At 50.0% G+C, this 15,335-nt stretch overlaps 1 protein-coding gene across 1 annotated transcript in view; it reads right to left on the reverse strand.

Annotated features, from left to right (window-relative positions):
• KCNC1 (potassium voltage-gated channel subfamily C member 1) overlaps positions 1 to 767 on the reverse strand; it is a 42,627-nt gene extending 41,860 nt beyond the window's left edge. Inside the window, exon 1 of the mRNA XM_052652739.1 lies at positions 107 to 767. Within this exon, the coding sequence (XP_052508699.1) occupies positions 107 to 676 (570 nt within the window). The 5' untranslated portion in view covers positions 677 to 767. The remainder of the gene's footprint in view (positions 1 to 106) is intronic.
• Positions 768 to 15,335: the final 14,568 nt, after the last annotated feature.

The raw sequence follows: 15,335 nt of genomic DNA on the forward strand, positions 1-15,335 counted from the left end.
TGCTGCGACTCCCCCGGCACCAGTTCTCGCATCCAACCCGGCCCGAGGGAGGCAGAGGACGCTGCCTTCCCCGCCCCACTCTTCTCATGGCTAAGTTGTCACTTACCCTCGCGTAGCGGGATGAGTAGGGGTCCTCGAAGAGGGCCCAGATGCGCGGCTGCCAGCGGCGCCAGAAGCCGCCAGGCCGTCCGTCTGGGGAGTCGCTGAGCGCCAGGCGCTTGGTCATCTCCAACTCGTCCTCGCCGTCGCCTGAATCGCCGGGGCCGTCGGCGTCCGCGTCGTCCGCGCTGTTGTCCAGGGGCGCGCCGCCGAAGCTGTCCAGCGCCTCCTCGGCGTCGCGGTGCTGGCGGTAAGTCATCCAGCAGCACGGCTCCACGTCGGTCTCGTCGATGCCCCAGAAGGCCAGCTCCTCCTCGTAGAGTGGCCCGCACACGTCGGCCGGGCAGTGCAGCTTGCCCGTGCGGTAGTAGTTCAGGATGTGCGCGAAGACGCCGGGGTGGCGGTCGAAAAAGAACTCGTCTGCGCGCGGGTCATAGTCGAAGTGGCTGTGGGCGTCGGGCTCCGCCAGCCAGGCGAGCCGCGTGCCGGGCAGCGTGCGCAGCGTCGAGCGGTACGTCTGGTGGCGCGTGCCGCCCACGTTGATCACGATGCGCTCGCTTTCGTCCCCTTGGCCCATCGCGGCGCCTCCTTAGGCATGGCGCGGCCCAGCGACACCCATGGGAGCGGCCGCCAGGGGGAGTTGGCGCCGGGGAGGGGGGCGCGCGGCCTCCTCCCCCCTCCCCCCAAGCCGTCGGGGGGACAGAGGACCGAGGCTCCGGCTACTCCGAGAGCAACCCAAGCCCTTCAGGGCGCTTTCTGTCGGGTGCTGGTTCAAGGGAGTGTGCGCGGGATCCCCAGGGTCTCCGGGCGCCAGATGTGGGAGGGAGCTAGTCCGGCTGCGGAGGAGGCAGAGGAGGAAAGAAGGGAGGGAGGGAGAGAGGGAAGGGGGTGAGGTGTGGGGAGGCGGCGCTCAGCGGCGAGCCCCGGGAGGAGGAAAAAGAGGGTGGGGGGGCCGGGCTCCCGTCCCCATCTCAGCGGGAAGATAGAGAAATCGACACAAAGCTATCCGGGGGAAGGTCAGCTGCTTCCAGGGCCGGACATAGATCAGCTCCTGGAAGGGCGAGGGGAAAGGAGGAGAGGGAGCCGGGAAACTCGCGCTCTGCTGTGAGGTGGTCGTCGCAGCGCGCTCTCGGCGCGGGGGAGATGGATGCCCGCTGCCTTCCTCCCTGCGTGGCCCGGCTGCAGCTCGGGGCGCAGGGCGGACTCCGGCCCCCTCCCTCTCCTTGCCTGGCTGCCTGCTCCCCCCGGCGGCAGGCGCGCCTGTCCGCTCGCCCGCCCTCCTCTCTCCTTCTCCCCGCCTCTCGAAGGAGATGGCGGGCCCCCCGGGCAGGGGCACCAGGGGTGCTGTTCGGTGCTGCTGCCGCGGAGCGCTGCGCTCCGTGCGCTCCGGTTGGATCTGGGGCTCTCCGCTGGATTGCGCTCCTACTCCGGCTCCGGCTCCGGCGGCGGTGCTGAAGGGACAGCTCCCGGACTGTTGCGGAGCGGCGCGGGGCCGGGCTAGGGTTCTCCCGACTGGGCTCCGTCTGCGGGGCCGGCGGGCACTGACTCCGGTGCCTCTGCGCCCTGCGCTCTGCGCCCTTCTTCGGGCAGGCGGTTGGCGCTGTTGACCGAGGCGAGGGGGCTGCGGCGGTCGGGCCGGGGAGGCGAGGGTGGCGGGTCTGGGCGCGGCGAGGCAAGGCTGGTGAGGCCGGGGAGGCGAGGCGCGGAGCGGCGGCCGCCGCCGCCCGCGACGCTGCTGCTGCCGGGGCTGCTGCTGGGCTTAGCTGGCTCGCTTGCTCGCTCGCGCGGTCCGCGTCCAGCCCGCGGCTCTCCGGACACGGGCACACGGCGCGCGCAGCCGCACTCGCCCCCGGAGGGAGGCGCCGCGCTGGGTCCTAAAAAGCCCTGATTCCGCGCCCCTCTCCCAGGCCCGCGCGGAGCCCGGCCTCCTTCAACCCCGGCGCTGGGGGCGCCAGCCGGGCACCCATCCTGCGGCTCCCGGGGAGGGGTGGGAGAGAGGAACCCGCCAAAGCTCCGCCCTGGGGAGCGCCACTCAGTGGGTGGGGGCTCTGGGAGACGTCTCGACCCGCGCCCCTGGGTCAAATTGAGGTGAGAAGGCGGTTTGGTACCCGCCCCTATCTTTCCCAACTAGGGACTGTCTGATTCCCTAGTGAAATGAAACACCCTTGACCGCTATTAGAGACACCTCGATCCTGATCGCTCCAAGCAGTTCTTTAATATCGACCTTTCCAGGGAACCTGGAGTCCCCATGTCGCTTTCATAGGTACCCTATTGCATGGATTCCAAATTCTCCGCGCTCCCCTATACACTACACACACCTCCACTAGGTTGTATTGTCCTCTAAGCCATCTGCTAACAACCTAATAATCCTGGACCCCTATTAACCCCTTTCGACCCTTTTCTGACCCTGGGCCCTTCTTAACTCCAGGCTGACCCTAGTCTCCCGTGAGTGCCTCATTGCGCATATTGATCCCAGCTCACTGATCCTTCCACACTAGTCCAGGATCCTTAGTAGGGATTCCGTCCTTAGAGGTGAGAAGAAGCAACTCCTAGTGGTCCTGAACATTGACAGGCCGCCTTTCTCGAAGGGTTTCAGCTACACTGGAGGGGAGGCTGATGCAATATCTGGGGGCTATATAGGAGCAGCCCCCTGCGGTGATTCTGGGCTTCACCGTTGATGCTGGGGTGGGAGCTGCACTTTGGGCCTTCTCAGCCCATGTTTGCTGGCAGTCCCTCAGTTTACTCAATGAAGCCATCACCCCTTCACTCCTTGCTTGTTCCAGGCTTGGTCCCAGGCAGAGAGGCACAAGCCCCTCCAGGGGCTCCAGGCAGTCAGGAAAGTGGGCAGGTGGGCCAGGACAGGGCTGGGGAGGTCAGGCCCAGCTCCAGGGGTGGCTGTGCTGGGAAAAGAGACTTATTGATCTAGCCCAGCCCAATCGAACACAAGGCTGCCTGGGCAAAGGGCGATTTAATTAAGAAGACACGAGGCTCTATTTACCTGTCGGCACTTGCTCACTGTGCAGACAGCTGTCCCTCGACACTGACCCACAGACCTGCTTGTGGGCTTAGGGACAAAGCTGTGCTGCAGGCATCTCTGTCCTTACTTGCCAGGGGAATCCCAGCCCAGCTCTAGGGAAAGCTGTGTGTGCTGGGGCAAAGGTCTGGAGGAATGGAGAGGTTTGGAGAGGGGCAAGGGGCAGAGCAAGAGATGAAGGGTCATGGAAGGACAACTGAGAGACAGAGAGAGGCGGAGTTATGGCAGAAACAAGGGCAGAGATGGGCAGAGGCACAGAGAGAGCTGGAGTCCGGGGCCAGGATGGCACTTCCTCCCTCCAGAGATTGATCTGTATTCTTCTTGTAAAGGGGAGATGTTTCCCCTTCAATACGATGACTTCAGAGTAATACAAAGGTGAGAGTGTTTTTCAGTGTCCTCCTCTCACCCTGATCAGTGTGAATCCCACCCCCTACCCAAGAGGAGGCTGGACCTGGTGCAGCCCAGGTTGGCCCAAATTCAGATTCCCAGGACATAGTTCTGTCACAAAGTTCTGCCTCAACCCAAGGAGGTGATAAAATGGAGAAACAGAGTCCCCAGAAGGGACAGAAAAAGATGGACACAGAGAGATGGTCTCTCTTTCACACACACAGAGCTGGGAGAAATCAAGATGGGGAGACACAAGACTGAAGCCTTTTCAAACCTTCCCTTCCTTCCAGCCAGATATCCAGTCCCTCTTCTCCCTGTGGAAGCTTTTTGTGATTCTGCCAACCAGAGGGGCACAGGGCTCCACCTCTTCCCTCTCCTGCAGGGCCACATGGATCAGCCTGTGGCTCCTTAGCCTCCACTGTAGCTTACTTCATTTCCTTGGGAAAGAGCTCTCAGCTGCACCAGCGCTCCCTGCTTGCTTCCCCTCACAGCGCACAGAGCCACAGTAGCTCCTCACTGAGGGTGGGGTGATTTGAGAAAGGCCAGGAGAGGGGCTGGGCTCCTAGAATCCTCGTGTGAGAGGCCATAGGAGTCTGGAGCCCTAAACCAGGGCTGAGTCAAGGGGAAACCCACCCAGGTTTTCTTGGGGAGTCAGTGCAGACCCCACTCAGGCTTCTACCCCATGGTGAACCATAATGGGAAACTGAAGCATGCCCCAGGGGGTGGGTAGAAGCAGAGAGAGGCAAAGGGTGCTTAGAAGAGGGAAGCTGGAAGAAGGCCTGGTCAGGGCCTTCTCTAGCCCTGTAGGGCTAGAGAAAGAAGCAGGACAGGGCTGGAGGGAGGGGGAGTGTGAAAGTGTATCCATCGCACCTAAAATCCCCTACAAGGTAAGCAGAGCAGGCTCAGAAAGAGGAGCCTCCCAGGTGGGAGAGGGTAGCTGCCCATGAGATGCCCCATGCTGTCCCACCTTCATCCTTGATGACACTCTGAGGCCCCAAATGATGCCCCCCTTCTCTATCCTAAGCAGAGACATAAAAGTTCCTTCTCTCACTTCCTCTTCACACTGTGAGAAGGCTGGCATTTGCATAAAGCCCAGAAAAACCAAGAGGGCATCATGGTGTGGGGGAAGGGAAATAACCCCAGAGAAATGGGGGTTGGGAGGAGGAACCACTGAACAGAGTCTTAGCCTCTTACCCACAAGACTAACCACAGACCCTCAGCCCAGATGAGAACATCACCACTTTTGAGCTATTCCTCTTACTCGTAGACATTTGCTCCCTCCCTTGCAGAGGAAAGCAATGGTACTATGCAGAGTGTCTTTGGTATCAGTGGCTGATACTAAAGAGCATACAGGCAGGGCTCAGGGTACAGTGAACTAACAGTGGGGTGATGTTATTCAGTGGTCAAGAGCATAAACCTTGGAGCCAAATTACTTGTGTTCAAATCCTAGCTCCACCATTGACTAGCTATGACCTTGGGCAAATTACTCAACTTCTCTGTGTCAGTTTCTTTATTGATGAATAATAATAAGCCCTATATCATAACACCTCAGCCCTGTCATTTCTCTTGTTGAGGCTGGAGGAGGGGGTTGATGGGAGTGATGAAGAATGAACTAAGGCAGAATATGGGCTAGAAAGAGGTGAAGGGAGTCCTGAAGCCAAGTTTGGCCTGTGTTCTCACACCTGGCCCTTGCAGACCTTAGATCTGGTCCTGCTAGGCTCTGGAACTGGCCCAAGTCCAGAGCCCACAGGCCTTGATACAGGTTGGCCCATCCTATGTGCCCTCTCCCTGGCCAAGAGCCTTCATATTCCTGGTGGGTTGGGGTGCCATCTTGTGGCCAAATCTGAAAACTAACCTAACCAGGGCACAGAGCAGGCTTTGGGGAGATAATAAGCAGTGCACCACACAGGCCCATCTCTTCTGCAGATCAGAACTCCTCCCTCCAATGTACAGGGGAGGGTGAAACTAGAGGTGCCATAGTTGGAAACTGGTGACGGTGGCTGTCAGATGCGAGCACTGAGCCTGGTGCCGAAGCTGGGAATGGGGTGGGGCGCACAGTTGTTTTTTTCCTGTGATCCCTGGGCGAGTGGATCTCAGATCTCTTAGTCCAGCGAAAGTCTAGAAAAGGGCCAAGGCAAAGAATCTTCCAGGCAAGTGTGAGAGCAGGGTTTGTCAATCTCTGCGCTATTCACATTTTGGACTAGATTATCCTTTGTCGTGGGGCTCTCCTAGGAGGTTTAGTAGCATTCCTAGCCTCTATCCACTAGATGTCAGTAGAAAGTGAAAGTCGCTCAGTCGTGTCCTACTCTTTGCGACCCCATGGACTATACAGTCCATGGAATTCTCCAGGCCAGAATACTGGAGTCGGTAGCCTTTCCCTTCTCCAGGGGATCTTTCCAACCCAGGGATTGAACCCAGGCCTCCTGCATTGCAGGCGGATTCTTTACCACCAAGCCACCAGGGAAGCCCAGATGTCAGTAGAACTCCTTCCCCATTCAGGACAAATCAGAAAGGTCTGTGGATATTGTCAAAACTCCTTGGAGGGGGGTAAAACTTCCTCTGGTTGCTAGAACCACTGATGGAGAGTGATTTGGTTACAAAGCTCATTTTGCTACTTACTAGCTGTGTAAACTAGCCGCATTCTCTCTCCACACTTCTGTTTCCTCAGCTGTGTAAAGGGAGTATTTTGTGAGGATTCAGTGAGCTAGCCTCTCTCATTAACTTCCTCTCCTTCCCTCATCCCCCTTCCCTCGGATTGCCCATCTCCTCCAAACCCTCTGTGACCAGCTTATCCTGTGTCTCTCTCCTGGCTCGTGCCATTCACAGCCAAGCCCGTTGCTCAGTGGCAGTATGGCCTCAGGGGCAGAGCGTCAGCTTGACTTTGAGGAAGAAGGACCTCAATACCTGGCCTCTTGTTCTTAAATGTAGGAGGGAGGTGAGGAGTGGGAAATGATGATGGCTGTGGTGAAGGATGCATAGGATGGTCAGGTGTGCATATGTAGGAAAAATGGGTGGATGGGGGCACTACAGCAAGAGTGTCCCCACAGGACCAGTCGGCACCATCGAGTTCTCCCAGAAATAGCTGGAGATGCATGGCTGTACCGAGTCTTTCCCCCTCTGCGACTCCCTGTAGGAACCTTGTGTGTTCTCCTGGGCCCTTATGTCTGAGTCAGCCTGCAGGTAAGCTTGGTTGGCAAGCCTTGCAGGGCTGGGTCCAGATTCTGTGAGTCCTGAAAGTGAAAGTGAATGTGAAAGTTGCTCAGTTGTGTCCGTCCGACTCTTTGCAACCCCATGGACTGTAGCCCACCAGGCTCCTCCATCCATGGAATTCTCCAGGCCAGAATACTGGAGTGGGTGGCCTTCCCCTTCTTCAGTGGATCTTCCCAACCCAGAAATCAAACCAGGGTCTCCTGTATTGCAGGCAGATTCTTTACAAGCTGAGCTACTAGGGAGGCCTGAAGTTTAGACATTTGGTGGGGCATGGAGGTGAGGGTGGGGAGAGGGGTTGGGGTCACATTAAAAAAAAACAACCAGAAAGTTATGTACAAAAGTGAATATTTATTGAGACTTAGAGAAGAAATCAGGACCAAATGTAAAATTTAGAAAGCCAACAAATAGCAAAAATGTTTTATAAAATCCAGAAAAACAATAGCTTAATATTGTTATTAACTTTCTAACACACCTACATAATACTTTTAAATACGCTGTATTTACTTGGAAGCATTCATAATGCCAATGAAAACAGTTGCAACTTTTTTTGCAACTACCAAATGATGTTCAGTTAACAAAACCACATTTGTTGTATTAAAGCTTCATCAAATATGGCTGAAAATGAAAAAAAAAATCATCATCCTCCCTTATAACTATTTCTTTCTGTGCATCAACATGAATCTGCTTTAAATTTACATGCCACTTTACAGCCTCCCATAGTGTATCAGGCAAGGTTTGTGACTACTGAAAATACCACCAGGACTGGGTTATTCAGACACATTCATGAAATAGATGGGACCCAGAGTAGCCAAAATAATCTTGAAGAAGAACAAAGTTGGAGGATTCACACTTCCTCATTTCAAAACTTACTATGAAGCTATGTAATCAGACTGTGTGGTACTGGCATAAGGGTAGATACACAGATCAATGGCATAGAATTGAGAGTCCAGCAATAAGCCCATACATTTTATAGTCATTTAATTTTTGCCAACGATGCCAAGACAATTCAATGGAAGAAAGAAGAGTCTTTTCAACGAATAGCACTGGAACAATTGGCTACCCACATGCGAAAGAATGAAGCTGGATCCCCTCTTCAGATCTAGAAAAATCAACTAAAACTAAATGAATACCTAAAATGTGAGAGCTAAAACTATAAAATTCTTCCTTGAATTAGGTCATGGTTTCTTAGATATGATGCCTCAAAAATAAGCAGCAAAAGGAAAATATAGATAAATTGGACTCCAAAACCAAAAAGACTTTTGTGCTTCAGAAAACAATATCAACAAAGAGAAAAGACAATCCATAAAACGAGAGAAAATATTTTCAGACTATATATCTGATAAGGGTCTAGTATCTAGAATATATAAAAACACTCATAACTCAATAATAAAAAGACAGATGACCTCATTTTAAAATGGACATAAGATTTGAATAGACATTTCTCCAAAGAAGATATACAAATAGCCAAGAAGAACATAAAAAATGCTAACATCGTTAGTCATTAAGGAAATGCAAATCAAACCACAATGAGATACAGTTCACACCCACTAGGACAACTAGAATAAAAAGACCATAACAGCGCTTGTTGAGGAAGCAGAGAAATTGGAACACTCATACCTTGCTGATGGGAATGTGAAATGGTTGCAGCTGCTTTGGGGAAGACTTTGATAGTTTCTCAAAAACTTAAACATAGTTATGATATACCCAACAATTTCACTTTTAAGTATACACCCAAAAGAATTAAAATCATATGTTTACACAATAAGTTGCACACAACTGTTTATAACAGCATTATTCATAAGAGCTAAAAAGAATGGAGACAAGCCAAATATCTATCACTTGATGAATGGACAAACAAAATATGATGTATTCACACAGTAGAATATTATTCAGCTATAAAAAGGAATGAAGTACTTTTAAGCTGCTACACTATGGATGAACCTTGAAAACATGCCAAGTGAAGGAAGCCATGCACCAAAGGTCGCCTAGTGTGCGGTTCCATTCATGTCAAATGTCCAGAATAGGCCAGTTCATAGGGACAGACAATAACTGAGTGGTTGCCTCGGGCTGGGGCGAGAAGAGAGAGGGGGAGTGACAGCTAAGGGGTATGGGTTTCTTTGGGGAGTAATGTTTTGGAATTTGATAATAATGATGGTTGCTATGGCAGTGGCTATAGTACAAACCATTGAATTTAACACTTAACCAGTGTGAATTTTGTGATATGTAAATTATATCCCTTATTTTTTTCATTGTGAAAAGTAAAAGAAGGATTAATAAACCAGGAGGCTATAAATAATTTGCTTATGCTCAGAAGAATCTGTCATGGTGCCAGCTCCCTTATCTGTAGTGACCAATTTTGTTATCTTTTTCTTTCTCTGAAATGCTTTAAGTTAGTTTCAGAACTGGAACATACCTTTTAAATTCACTAATTCATTACACACAGAGAGAGAGAGCTCAAGTCCAAAACGGTGAAGCCACATTCCCAAGGTCTCAGAGCTGGTCAGCGGCACAGCCAGGCCCACATCCTGGAAAACATGTGGCCATTGACATCAGCTGGGACTTGCACCTCACTTCTACTGGGAAAGTTCTTTGTGAATTAATATCCACAGTTGAATGTTATCTGGGGGAAAAAAGTTAACTATACAAAAGTGATGCTGTATGGTATAAAAACAAATACTACACAGCCTCACACTGTCCCCCTTAATACTAGTGAGCTGTGTGCCGAGGATTTAAGTGTTTTATAGGAGAGAAAAAACTTGAGTTAGAACCAATTTATTTTTTTCCATCATTATCGCCATCACCATTTTGGTCTGTCTCTTCCTTCTCATCTCCTCATCCTTTCTGCCTTCCTCTTCTGGATCTCTCTCTCTTTTTTTAATTTTTATTTTTTGCCTTTTTCAGTCTTGCCCACCCCTTTCCACCCATGCTGCTAAGTTGCTTCAGTCGTGTCTGACTCTGTGTGACCCCAGAGACGGCAGCCCACCAGGCTCCCCCGTCCCTGGGATTCTCCAGGCAAGAACACTGGAGTGGGTTGCCATTTCCTTCTCCAATGCATGAAAGTGAAAAGTGAAATTGAAGTCGCTCAGTTGTGTCTGGTCAGGCTGTATATTCCTTAATTGCCTCTTCATGTGGTTCTATAATATCATTTTCTATACAGAGAATTGAGAGCTAATTCAGTCTCTCCCTCAACACAGTTGATCAAAACTTGTTTTGATATCATTGATAATTTAGGAAAGTTTCTTTCAGGCATACCACTCTATTGGAAACATCTATTGGAAAGTGTATCTAAAATGTACACTTTTAAAATTGTCAAATTTGGCAGAAGCTCCATCAAATTTCTCTCATCTGTGGACTATAGGAGTTCAAGGTATTTTCAGTTTTCCCGTGTGGTGATTAATTATAAATGCTTTTAAATTGGTAATGTTCATTTAAAAATTTGTTGATGCTAAGCAAGGAGATCCAACCAGTCCATTCTGAAGGAGATCAGCCCTGGGATTTCTTTGGAAGGAATGATGCTAAAGCTGAAACTCCAGTACTCTGGCCACCTCATGCGAAGAGTTGACTCATTGGAAAAGACTCTGATGCTGGGAGGGATTGGGGGCAGGAGGAGAAGGGAACGACAGAAGATGAGATGGCTGGATGGCATCACTGACTCAATGGACATGAGTCTGAGTGAACTCTGGGAGTTGGTGATGGACAGGGAGGCCTGGCGTGCTACGATTCATGGGGTCACAAAGAGTCGGACACGACTGAGCGACTGAACTGAACTGAACTGAACTGGAGGTCTTGTTATAGTGGCATATTATGAATTCTATTCTTTGTTGATGTAACTATTTTGTGTTAGACCAGCAAAAAACTTAAATAGTTTCCCAATATGCTCAGATAATTCACTCTTCTTTGTTGATTAGATTACCAAACAATGCAAGAGTCTTATCAGTAATTCCCTTCAAAAGTTATCTCTTTTAATAAATTGCTTTTTGGTGTTGTTTATTTGGTAAGTCGTGTTCGACTCTTTTTGCAACCCCGTGGACTATCGCCTGCCAGACTCCTCTGTCCATGGGATTTCCTGGGCAAGAACACTGGAGTGGGTTGCCATTTCCTTCTCCAGGGGACCCTCCTGACCCAGGGATGGAACTTGCATCCTCCACATTGGCAGGTGAGTTCTTCACCACTGAGCCACCAGGGAAACCTGCCAGTACATTTTTTATACTGGTATTATTTTACATAATTAAGAATTAAGTGAATGTTAGTCAGAGACAATTCCATCTATAATTTGTCCTAGGATACGACATCAAAAATATTTAAAACTATATAGATGTATATGGCGAGTCAAGGCTCTGCATAACTCTTCAGAGAATAATGTTTACCGCACTGCCTGTATCACTCTAGCTCCACAGGAAAATAATCATTTTCTCTTTATGCTGAAGATAATGAAATTTAATGCTACAAGAGTAGCATCCTTTTTAAAAATAATTTTTAACAATGGAATTTCAACTTATCATTCCTCTAATGAAGATAGAATAAAATTATACCTTTAAGCACACTAACAAAGAAACTGAAAGCAAAAATTTGTATTTAATCATTATTCAATAGATTATAGATATATTTCAAATTTTAAGGAATTAAATTACACTAACAAAATATACAGTATTTTCACATGTAAAAGGGCTTATTAATTCTAAAAAAGTTCTCAGATGGGCTTTGATAAGAAAGACAGGTTTAAATATGAAGAATGCAGCCTGTTCAAAATTAAGAAAAATTCCTTGAACTTACGAGGGTAACAGCTCCATTTGGTATGATCTAAATAGATGTTAGGGGTACAATTGTCTTCTCAATGTCAGAATCATTGTAATTTATTTCATTGTTCATTGTTACTGCTTCTGTTTTATATTTCATTTATTTTAAATATATTCCACTATACCCAAACAAGCTGTACACCTCTTGAGAGGACCTCAACATGCCCATAAATGCCACCCAACATGAGGGAGGAAGTCAGAATAGAAACAATGGTCATAACCAGTTTCCTAAAATATTTTACTTTGAAATATGTGGAAAAAAAAAAACCTAAACCATGTGAACCTATTTCTAGGGCTTTTTATGCCAGAGACAGGACCGGACCTAAAGCTTAAACATCCTTAGCTTCCAGGAACACCAGCTTTGATGGTATGTTCTGAGGACTTGTGTGCTGTTGTGTGAGCACACGTGTGTACAGACACACACATGCCTCTATGGAGAGCATGGCCCAGTGTCTCCTCAGATCCTGCCCAGGCAGAAATGGCCCCAAGAACAGGGATGTTTCATCTACACTGCAAATGGGGTTCAGCTAAATGTCCCCCACTTCTGGCCCTGCCCAGGGAACTGAGATGAAAAACAGGTCAGGAGGGGACCTCAAACCCCATCATTCATGGGGTGATTTGATCTCTAGCTGAAAGTGTTAGTCACTCCGTCACGTCTGACTTTGCAACCCCGTGGAGTGTAGCCTACCAGGCTCCTCTGTGCATGGGATTTTCCAAGCAAGAATACTGGAGTGGATTGCCATGGGCTCCTGCAGTGGATCTTCCCAGTCCGGGGATCGAACCCAGGTCTTCTGCATTGGCAGGTGGATTCTTTACCGTCTGAGCCACTCTGGTGGCTGCTCTCTAGCTACTCCCCTGCATCCTGACATGCTCTCTTCCTCTCTCCTTACTTCCTCTGCAGAGGATCTAGGGCCGGGCCACTAAGCATGCAATCTCTGGAACCTCTCTGCCTGGGTTCAAATCTTCCCTCATGATTTAAGCTGATCTAGTTGAAGTTTTTTTCTGGGAATTTTCAAAGTAGAGTTAAATGGTGAGGTAACCCCCTGAGTTGCTGCAGAAAACCAGTATGGACCAGGAGAGAGAAAGAAGGCAAGAAGAAGGTGTGTCAAAGAGCAAGAGGGGCTCCAGTCCCAGCTTTCAAGGCCCACGGGTGCTGTGGTGCTTGCAGCCCTGCTCCCTTATGTGAACGGCCCTTCGTCCTTCCAACATATCCCCTGTAGGGTTTAACCTTGTTTGAATTAGGTTTCTGTCACCTGTAACCAAAGTGTCCTTGACTAAGTCTGCCCCCATGCCTGCTTCTTCTTCTGCAGAGGCCTCTATCTCTGTAACAGCACCACCTTCCACCCTGAAGCAAACAACAGCCCAGGGTCACCCTTGGCTCCTTCTCCCGCCTTCCTCAGGGCCTCCAGACACAAGGCTCTGTGAAGAGTTCAGTGCACCTGGCCGTGAGGGTGAGAGAGGGGTGAAGGCCAGCCTGCTCTCCATCCCTAGCCATGAACCCTGGTGCAAGACAGCATCCTTGGGGAAGAGGAGACCCCCTTTTCAAATTGCACACTAGCTCTCTACAGGCTGTAGTAACTCTATAGGCTATTGGGGCCTTCTTCTTATATACAGGAGCCCATAACCCTCTAAACTACTGGTTCCTTAGTGCAGAAGCTCTGTCTCCTCCTCCCTTTGCCGGATTACTCACTCATACTCCACCATCATCTCCCACTGCACCCTCCCTTTGTTTCTCCTTATGGTATTACCCACCATTTCTAACATCACTTGAGTCTCTGTCTAGTGGCCGTTTCCCTCTTTAAGCTCTGTGAAGGTAGGAACTCTGCCCTCAGGGTTCTCCGGTGTCCTGTCAACACCTACACTTTATCTGGCACCACTGTCTCTATTCCTCTTTCTCTCCCATCCCCAGTCACTACCCCAGTTCAGGCCATACCATGTCTCCTCTGAGCAACCCTGATGGCCTCCTGACAAGTCTCCAGTCTTGTTCCCTCCTATCCATTCTGCCAGCGCAGACTGGTCTTCCTAAAATACAGATTTCTTTGTATCCTTCCCCTGGTTAGATTCCTCTGTGGCTCCCTATGGCCTTCAGGATAAAGCCTAATTGAGGTCCATTGTGGCTCCACCTCTGCCTTTTCCCCATCTCACCTCTGGCCCCTTGTGTGAAGGCATAGTTTACCTTCTGTCACCTCTGGGCCTTTGACCTTTGCTATATCCTTAGCTTGGAGCATCCTTCTTTGGCAGCTCTTTCCTGGCCAACTCCTTCAAGATTCTTATTAGGGGCTGCTTGCTGTCTATACCTTCTTTTCCTACTGTATTCCTCTCCACGTACGTCCCCATTCTAGCACTTAATTCATCACCGTGTAACCAGCTGCTAAAAGATCCAGCCTCCCAAAATGTCTGGGTGCATCCCAAGGTCAGAACTGTGTCCACGAGTCTCTGTCTTCACCCAGCCTGGGACCTGGCATCATTTGAATGAATGAATTCATGAATGAGCCCCAAGGCACATCTAGGGTGGCAGCCAGATGAAAAGTGGAGAATCATTAGTAGCAGCAAAGAGCCCTGGGTGGCTCCCCAGGGGCCCTACACAGGGGAGAGCTGAGGCTCTCCTAGAGCAGAGAGCAGAACCCCGGCTCTTCCTTCTGCCATTATGCATTGCCTGCATTCCCCAGGCACTCTTCACATCTGCCCCTCCTGGGTGAGAAGAGCCCTGGAAAGTGGGCCTATAAGGTTTTCAGGGAAAAAAACATTTGTAGTAGTGGGATTATAGGAGCCATTGAGGTCCTGGTGACACGTGTATGTGGATTAGGGGTTGGGGTTGGGCTGAACTTTTGCCAAGCCATCCATCCGGGGTGCCCTCCCAGAGGTACTTCTATGTGTGTGTGTTCCCTGAGTATGTCTGTGTGTCCCCCGAGTGTACGTGTGTGAGGGGAGGTCAGTGGCATTGGGCATGCATCGTCTCCTTTTGTTCCTCAAGACACAGTTCAAGTGGCACCTCTTCCAGGAAGCCCTCTCCAGCACCCTGACTAAATCAGAAGCCCCTTCTCAGCTCTCAGGGTGTTTATAGCTTGAAACCAGCACTGATGCCACCTGTGACAATGCAGCTGTGCACGCTTCCCTCTCCCTGCAGGCTCTGGACCCGTGTCTTCTTATGAGATCCGACAGTGCCAAGACGCTCTAAGTGCTGGGCTGCTTACAGTAGATGTGTCTGTGCCTGCCTGGCCTTCCCTGCTGTCCTTTCGTGATCACACCCATCATCGAGAGCCTGGAGGTACTCCTTTACACTCATTTAGTTTTTCCTCATAATGCTCTAAGCCCCTTATGATACCTATGAGGATTTCGAGTGGCATCTGGAAGACATAATTTTCCAGGGATCCTTCTGGACACCATACCTGGCTTCACTCTGTGTCTGGAGGGGCGTGATTCTCAAAGGTATGCACTTTGGCATGAACTGAGTAGTTTTGAAAAATACCAGTACCTGGCTGGGGGTATCTGGGGGGCAGATATTTTACATCAGAATCTCATGGACCTTTTATTAACTACTCAGATCGCTCTAATATCCATCCTGACATGAGGACTACTGATCTGTGTGCTGTGACGAGCTGTTATGGTCAGAAGAACCTCCTCACGTAATGGAAACATACACGCCCCTTCCTCCCAAAGGCCTCAAGCTTCCTCCTTGCAGTCCGTCTGCCGCCTACAGGGGTCGCTGCTGTACAGCTGGCCCAGTTTGCGGATTTCCCTCGCTGTCAAAATCCAGTCCCCAACCCTAGCGAAAGCCGGAGCCACCGCGGTATAAATTAGCGTCTTTA

Source organism: Budorcas taxicolor, chromosome 15 (genome assembly GCF_023091745.1).
Source record: "Budorcas taxicolor isolate Tak-1 chromosome 15, Takin1.1, whole genome shotgun sequence".
NCBI lineage: Eukaryota > Metazoa > Chordata > Mammalia > Artiodactyla > Bovidae > Budorcas > Budorcas taxicolor.